General features: G+C 52.8%; 1 protein-coding gene across 2 annotated transcripts; it reads left to right on the forward strand.

Annotated features, from left to right (window-relative positions):
• The first annotated feature begins 41 nt into the window (after positions 1-41).
• Positions 42-8,121, forward strand: PRDM8 (PR/SET domain 8). Of its 2 annotated transcripts, XM_049105016.1 has the most exons (6): positions 42-182; positions 666-773; positions 1,240-1,375; positions 3,650-3,870; positions 5,053-5,284; positions 5,719-8,121. In XM_049105016.1, exons 4-6 carry the CDS (start codon positions 3,652-3,654, stop codon positions 7,356-7,358), a joined length of 2,091 nt encoding a protein of 696 aa, XP_048960973.1. In that variant the 5' UTR covers positions 42-182; positions 666-773; positions 1,240-1,375; positions 3,650-3,651; the 3' UTR covers positions 7,359-8,121. The 2 variants fall into 2 exon arrangements, with proteins under 2 accessions (XP_048960973.1, XP_025282520.3); XM_025426735.3 differs by lacking the exon at positions 666-773 and having other exon boundaries at positions 43-182.
• The last annotated feature ends 262 nt before the right edge of the window (positions 8,122-8,383 follow it).

Consider the following 8,383-nt stretch of genomic DNA (forward strand, 5'->3'; position numbering starts at 1 on the left):
AAGGAGTCAACTTCCAGGCTGTTAAAAGTCTTCAAGTCATTAGCATCAGCTGCTGCACTAGAGGGGCAAGCCAGCGCCTCTAAGTGGCTTAGCGCACAAACGAGGCTCCCGAGACTCCCGCGCAACCCCTTCCGCTCTCCCACCACCGCCTGGATGTAAATTGCTCTCTGGAGCCCATCTTGGTAATAATTTTTACTTTGCCCCCCTCTGAGGTCTTAGAATACGGGCTGCCCCCAACATGGGACCTCCTCGGGGACTACGAGCAACGCACCTGGCAGAGAGCGGAAAGGCAGCAACATCTCGAGTCTAGTAACCTGGGTTCTTACCACCCACCTCCTCTCCACCCTTCCCTCGCCCAGGTACTCGAGTTCTGGGACCAGATGACCCCAGTAAATCCCCTGCCGAGGTCAGGCGGCATCCTTGCTCCATCCTCCTCACCCCATCTCTGGGTCCCAGGGAAGACTGAGCCAAGTTCTCACCAAAGCGCATCCTTTCTGAATCTCGCTCGGAAGGGCTGGGTAGGGTGAACGCTCTAAGAGAGAGAGCTGGCGCCGGCTTATCACCCTCAGGCTACTGGCTGCGCAAATCAGCGGTGGCTCACAGGCCAGGGAATCCCTCTAGGCTAATCTGCAACCCCCCACCCCCCACCCCTTTACTGAACTCAGACTCGAGAACTGCGCACCGGCTCCGAGGGCGCGCTGGATGGCCAGCTCTCTGCCAGAGGTTCTCCAAGTGCCAAGAGACACGGAGAAAGGCCCGCTCCAGTTCTTTTGGTACTTCCCTTTCCGACCCCGAAACGGATTTCCCCCTCCTCGCAGTCCCAGAGGGCGGAAGCTTTAGGAGGAGACGGGCCGGGCCGCGCTCAGGGAGGCTTTGCCACTTGGGGAAGGTGCTCAGGACCTGCGGGGCGCGGGCAGGCCAGAGAGACCGCTGCGAGGCAGGCGGCGCCGGAGGGAGCGCCCAGCCCAGCAAAGAGTTAAAGGGAGGGGACGTGGGCTGTCACGCGTCATTGGGCAGATTATGTGCAGCAAACAAAAAGTGTGTGTCTGCGTGCCAGTCAGTCACTGCATCGGGTCCATCTGTACAACTCTCTCCGCGCGCTCTCGCTGTCTCGCTCTCTCTTACTCTCTCCTCATCTCTCCAACCCCATCTCTCCATCTCTCTCTCTCTCTCTCTCTCTCTCTCTCTCTCTCTCTCTCTCTCTCCTTCTCCCTCTCCGTCTCCCTCTCCTCTCTTTAGGCACAGCCTACGAGACCGCTACACCAACACCTCTTGACATGGAAATGCACTGATACAATAGGCAAAAGAAACGCTCGCTCGCATCTCTCGGTTCCAGTGGCCTTATTTGCGCGACTCGTTCCTGACCTTATTCCCGGTAAGTCTGTGCTTTGCCGTGGGAGGGGGATGGGGAGGAAGGCAGGCTTGGTAGGGAGAGTGGACGATTTTGTCGTCCGTCTCGTCATCAACCAGGAGAGAGGGGAGCATAATTGTTGAGGGGATCTCTCGCTACTGGCAATAGGATCATACAAAGGGAGGAGCGGGTGGGGATCACTTTGCGAGAGGAGCAAGCGACGGGGGAGCGCGCGGCCGCCAGACAATGCCTGCCTACGGGGAGGGCGAGCGGCCGGCGGCAGCGACGGGCAGTGGGCGAGCCCAGGGGCTCTGGGGAGGGTCCCTCGCGCGGCGGGGGCCGGGGCCTGCGGCAGGCTGCGGAGCTCCGAAGGGCTGGGCGGCGGGGGCGTCCGCGCCGGTGGGCGAGCTCGGGCTCTCGGCCCGGCCCGCGGTTACCGTGGCCAGCTCCAGGCTCGGGGCGGCCGCCGCGGCGACGCGAACCCCTCTCCGCGCGGCGCAGCGAGGATCTTTTCACCGTATTGTTAGGTAGAACCGCATGTTAATGATTGCGTCCCTGCTGTCGCCCGAAGTGACGGGGCGACCTCCCGGCACAATGAAACGCTTGTGTGAAAGAGACTTTTAAAGGGAAGAGAGAAATTGAGGCATAAAATGCTGAATTGAGGAAACTGAAAAGGAGAGAATAGGAATCCATTGAAAAGGAGATGAGAGGTTCTGAAGGGTTGTGTTATTTTTTCTTTTGACGTATTTAAATTTGCAATTAGAGATCAGAAAGGCTACTTTGTGTGGGGGTAAAAATACCCAGAGATAGAGGCTGTAATATAATAAAGTAAGTTTCTACTTTATGGATATTTTCTCTTATTTCTGTCTGGCAGAAAGAAACAGCTCAATACTTGACATTTGGAGGATGTAGCAGAGTGAATGGAAAAAGAGACTGACCAAAGTTTTATGCTCTGTTAGCTAGAAAAGAGGGGGGGGAAAAAGCTCTACCTTGTAATCACATTTGCAAGATTAATTGGTTAATAGACATTAAGATAAAAATGGACATTACTAATATTATTCCATAATGAACAGCTTCTCAAGGAAAGAATTAGGTCTACTCTTTCCTGCTACTTAATTTATACAAAGCATACATAAATTACTGCCTATCGCACCATTACTAGGGAAAACCCAATTTGGGGGAGTCTTTTAATCAGCCAGAGTTAACAATGCAGTTTGTTCAAAGCCAGTTTAAAATTTAAATACCTGCTTTGTTTTTTATAAATAACAAGTTTGTAATGGTGTCCAGTGGTATAGGAAAAAAAAATGTCTGTGACAGCTTAATAGAGCCCTCCATCAAGGTATTAAACATTCTAAATTGCTGTGGATTAAATAGGGAGCCCACAGAGGTCTACCCAAGTGGGGCTGCCCTCTCTTGCCCACACAGAGTCATATGTGGGGGAGTGAGAACACACCAGTCACTACACATGCAGTATTTCAATCAGGGGACACTTCAGGCCTGCCCTGTACCTGCTCACTTCATGAGGCACATGCAACTCAATCCACCCCCTTGTATAACAAGGTAACTGGGATTCACCCTCATCCATAAATAAGCATGTCGAGAAAAAAATAATTACCTCTGCTTGCTGCTTTTAATTAAAGCCTCGGAGGGACAGTCTTGGATTATGGTAATGAACAGACGTAGGTCCGTAGGCTGCAGAGAAAGGTTAGCCGACACAGAATCAGTGGCCCTGACACTCTACTTGAAATCCATTCTCCATGCTCCGCTGTCTCTGCCTGCTTATTAAGGCTGCTCCCCTCTTTGGAAGAAAGAAAAAATCAACTCCTGGGCACCCAGTTCAATACAGAAGAAGAGAGGAGAGGAGCTTTCTCCCAAGGGTTGGAAGTTTCTTTCAGTCAGGAAAGTCTATAGGCTAGTAAGAAAAAAAAAAAAAAATCCTATTGTTCTCCCCTACCCTTATTCCCCAAATTCTGGCCCATCCTCCCTTAAGGTAATGCAGAAAAGTGGTCTGTCTTTCCTAGCCCCATTTTCCTTCTCAAAAGCGGTCAGCTCTGAGCTCCCACGATTCCATTTATTTTTAAAAGGCGGCGGGGGGCGGCGGGGGGAGTATTCCTCAGTTGGCATTTTCAAAATATGCCAGATTTAATCTGCCACTGGCTTTATTTTTGCAAAAAGTAGGCAAATTCAAGAAAAATAATGTCTAATAGTTGAAATGTTCTGCTTGGATTCATAGAGGCAAAAGGAGTATAAACAAGTAGTAATATAAGTTGTTTCCTTGTCCTGTGTATCTGTCACCAGTGATGGAGGATTCAGGCATCCAGCGAGGCATCTGGGATGGAGATGCCAAGGCTGTCCAGCAATGCCTGACAGATATTTTTACCAGTGTTTACACCACCTGCGACATCCCTGAGAATGCTATATTCGGTCCCTGCATCCTGAGCCATACTTCCCTGTATGACAGCATAGCTTTCATAGCTCTCAAGTCCACGGACAAGAGAACAGTCCCCTATATCTTCCGGGTAAGTCTTGGCCAGTGCTGCATAGGGTATGAGGGTAATCCCATGTTGAAAACTGACCAAGGATCGTTCTATTGACAAGCTGAGAACTGTTCTGAATGTAGAAAGTGAAAAAATGAGAGACATCCTATATCACACATAAAAAATAGAAAAGGAAAATTAAATTCAAATTATTGTCAACTGATTTCTGGAATAAATGACAAAATTTGATTTTGAATGCCAGGTAGATCTAAATTGCTGCCTCAGTTCTGGGCTTTCCTGGTGATGAACACAACTTCCTTAACTCTTTGAGAGATTTCAACTAGGGTAGAAGCCATTTGCATGCTAAATACTTTCTGTAAGTACTTTTATTATAAGAATTGAGTGCATTTGTGTTCCAAAGGCTTTCCTTTCCCCTAAATGTTACTCTTTCTAGGAAGCTAGCTAGTGTCCAGAATTTGTATTTAATGAAAATGTTAATGATTTGACAATAAAATATCATTAAATTCATATGTTTGAGTTTCAAGATATAAGCCTTCCCGCTTTCTATTCTTTTTATTTTTTTTAAGTCTATTTATTCACGAGAGACACACAGAGAGAGGCAGAGACACCCGCAGAGGGAGAAGCAGGTTTCATGCACGGAGCTGGATGAGGGACTGGATCCTGGGACTCTGGGATCACCCCTTGAGCCGAAGGCAGGTGCTCAGCCGCTGAGCCCACCCAGGCACCCTCTCTTCTTCTTTTTTCACAAAGAAAAACTATTAATTGTTTAATGCAAAATTAGGAAGATGAATGGATGCCACAGAATAATTTCTAAGATCTAAGCTTGCTTTTTAACTTCCGAGGCAAACAAAATTCCTCACACTTTTGTAATGTGGGATAACTTAGAAGTGAATTCTCAAGAGGTTAATACGAATTAGATTGTAAGGAGAAATTTCCTTATTTGATATTCAACCAATAAATGAAACCCAAGCTTAATCTATATGATTGATACAGTGTTTCAAAGGACAGCTATCTCGTCTGCTGGTTACAAACACAAAGATGGATGCCACGTTAAGTCATGGTTAAGCTTGATCTCAGATAATTCTTTGGAGAAGAATATCAAAAAGGAAATAGTCCTGGTTCCCCTGGCTTCATACCCTCACGAGAGTCTCCCTCCTCCCACGCCCCTACCCTCTTGTATCCTTTTTTTCCCCTAAACTGTAGGTAGACACCTCAGCGGCAAATGGTTCTTCAGAAGGTCTAATGTGGCTGCGACTCGTCCAATCAGCCAGAGATAAAGAGGAGCAGAACCTTGAAGCCTATATAAAAAACGGACAGCTGTTTTACCGCTCTCTCCGCAGGATTGCCAAAGACGAGGAGTTACTAGTTTGGTATGGGAAAGAACTGACTGAGTTACTCTTGCTCTGCCCCTCTAGATCCCACAGCAAAATGAATGGTAGGTTGGCTCGAGACCTGCGACCGGGCCCTTGACTAGCGGGGGAGACATAGGGATGGGGGGGGGGGGCTCACTCTGGCGCACTGGCGCCTGTCCTCCCTTAGGGCATCTGCTGGGAACCTTCGGAGGTATAGTCTGGGATGAAGCCAGGACAGATAGATGAGAATAAATCGGGGGGGACACTTGGTGTGATTACTGCACTCCCCTCAAATGAGGGGGGAAAGTTAGCTCAGGTCGGACAGGATACTCTTTTGTAGGCGCTCAGGTCCTGAAAGATGGAAGGTGGATTTTTACAGAGGGTGATGGCAAACTGGTATGGAGACGATGCTTAATAATCATGTGGTGTGCGTGTGTGTGTGCGCGCGCGCACGCGTGTGTGTGTGCGTGTGTGTGTGCGCGCGTGCGCGTGTGTTTGGTGTTTTCTCACTAAGCAGGGTCATCCCCTTACACATGCCTGGAATGCAGCCAACGTTTCCAGTTTGAGTTCCCCTATGTGGCGCATCTGCGCTTCCGCTGCCCCAAGAGACTTCACAGCGCTGATGCCAGCCCCCAGGAAGAGCAAGGCGGCGGCGTGGGCGCCAAGGATCACGGGGGCGGGGGCGGGGGCAAGGACCAGCAGCAGCAGCAGCAGCAGCAGCAGCAGCAGCAAGAGACGGCCTTGGGCCCCGGCCCCAAGTTCGGCAAAGCCGGCCCCATCCCCCACTACCCGGCCCCCTCCCCCGAGGGCAGTAACCCGCCTGCGGCCGGCGGCGGCGGCGCCAAGCCCTCCACGGACTTTCACAACCTGGCCCGGGAGCTCGAAAACTCGGGGGGAGGCAACAGCTGCTCCCCGGTCCGGAGCCTCGGCAGCGGCGGCGGCCACCAGGAGGCGGAGCTGAGTCCCGACGGCAACGCCAGCGGCGGCGGCAAGGGGAAGAGGAAGTTCGCGGAGGAGGCGGCGGAGGGCGGCGGCGGCGGCGGCGGCGGCGGGGGCGGCGGCGGCGGGGGGCTGGCGGGGGGCCGGGGTCGCTTCGCCGAGCGGCCGGTGCCCGCCTCCAAGGAGGACCTGGTGTGCACGCCGCAGCAGTTCCGCGCCTCGGGCAGCTACTTCAGCCTGGAAGAGAACGGCCGCCTCTTCGCGCCGCCCAGCCCCGAGACGGGCGAGGCGAAGCGCAGCGCCTTCGTGGAGGTGAAGAAGGCGGCCCGGGCGGCGGGTCTGCAGGAGGACGCGGCCGCCGACGGCGGGGGCGCGGCCGGCGACGACCAGGACGCGGGCGGCGGCGGCTCCTGCACGCCGGTGGCCGCTTCGCCGGGGGGCGCAGACGCGCTGCTGGCGCCGCGGCCCGGGGCCCCGCTGCCCGGCCGGCTGGAGGGCGGCAGCCCGGCGCGCGGGAGCGCCTTCACCTCGGTGCCGCAGCTGGGCGCGGCGGGCGCGGGCGTCACCGGCGCGGGCGGGGCGGGCGCGGGCGCGGGCGCGGGCGGCGCGGGGGCGTCGGGCGGCAGCGGCGCGGGCGGCGGCCAGGGCGCCCCGTCGGACGAGCGCAAGAGCGCCTTCTCGCAGCCGGCGCGCTCCTTCCCGCAGCTGCCCCCGCTGGTGCTGGGCCAGAAGCTGAGCGCGCTCGAGCCGTGCCACCCCGGCGACGGCGTGGGCCCCGCCAGACTCTACCCCGCCGCCGCCGACCCTCTGGCCGTGAAGCTCCAGGGGGCCGCGGACCTGAACGGCGGGTGCGGCGCGCTGCCCAAGCAGAACCCCTTCCTCTACGCCACCGCCTTCTGGCCCAAGAGCTCGGCGGCGGCGGCGGCGGCGGCGGCGGCCGCGGGGCCCCTGCAACTGCAGCTGCCCTCGGCGCTCACGCTGCTGCCGCCCTCCTTCACCTCGCTGTGTCTGCCCGCGCAGAACTGGTGCGCCAAGTGCAATGCCTCCTTCCGCATGACCTCCGACCTGGTGTACCACATGCGGTCGCACCACAAAAAGGAGTACGCCATGGAGCCCCTAGTGAAGCGGCGGCGGGAGGAGAAGCTCAAGTGCCCCATCTGCAACGAGTCCTTCAGGGAGCGCCACCACCTCTCCAGGCACATGACCTCGCACAATTGACCGGAAAGGACCCTGGTTTTCCACGCGCGTACACTCACAACCAAGCCACCTACGGGGAAAGCACGCGAGGACATCCACCACCTGCTTGGGACCTGAAACACTGCACCCGGAGACGGACAGGAACACACACGCGCCACCCCGACCTTGGCACTACACGTTTACCGGAGACCTGCATCACGCACACACACACACACACACACACACACACACACACACAAGACAGGATGGTGGATTTTTGATTGGGTGGGTTGTTCGAGGGGTTTTCTTTGAATGCACGCATTTTCACTTTCCAAAAATAAAGGTACATTTTTTGAAATGTCATATATTGCAACATATTGATGCATTTGTCATACGTTTCTACTTAAATTATTAAGCACTTACGGTTTAGATGTAATAATTCTATGTAAGGGCAAAATTTATTTTAGATATAAAGTAAAGGAGGAGGGTGAGATGCTCTCTGCATTTCTTGATGACAGTTTGTGTTCTTACAAAAACAAATAAAAAGAAGAAAAAGGGGTCACCATTCAATTTAAGTTTCCAGGGGGAAGTGCATGTATCATGAAATGATTATGGACTTCAATGAAGAATGTCATCATTATGTAAATATGTATTTCCTTTTAATACAAAGTGTAATTTTGTGCCAGTGAAATGGAGTCTGAATAGTTATGTGTTTCTTTTATCCCTGGAAAGATTTATTAAACTTTATAGATTATCCAGGTATGTTGGATGCTTTGACAATAAATGACTATTTTCTTCAAAGCAATTATGTGGAAAGTGTTTTTAAGTGTAGATACATATATATTGTAGCTAAGGGCTACACTTTGAGTAGATACCATCCATTTTCACTGAATCTCTGGAAAGAAGAGAGGGGTAATAAACCTTGTCCCACATACATTTATTTTCTCTAAGCCAATATGGAACCTAAAAGTGAGACGACAAAGTTTGATTATTGTTTATAAAATCTTTAGCGGGAAAGTATTGGGCTTCTTCATCATAGGGCAGATCATTTAGACAAAGATGCCTGC

The sequence above is a fragment of the Canis lupus genome, chromosome 32 (assembly GCF_003254725.2).
Source record: "Canis lupus dingo isolate Sandy chromosome 32, ASM325472v2, whole genome shotgun sequence".
Lineage (NCBI taxonomy): Eukaryota > Metazoa > Chordata > Mammalia > Carnivora > Canidae > Canis > Canis lupus.

Bases quoted from the DNA above. Each gene is read 5' to 3' on its own strand.
- PRDM8 (XM_049105016.1), top strand. From the start codon at position 3,652: ATGGAGGATTCAGGCATCCAGCGAGGCATCTGGGATGGAGATGCCAAG. The intron at 3,871-5,052 runs GTAAGTCTTGGC...CCTAAACTGTAG, and splicing joins CAGTCCCCTATATCTTCCGG to GTAGACACCTCAGCGGCAAA. The intron at 5,285-5,718 runs GTAGGTTGGCTC...CTCACTAAGCAG, and splicing joins ATCCCACAGCAAAATGAATG to GGTCATCCCCTTACACATGC.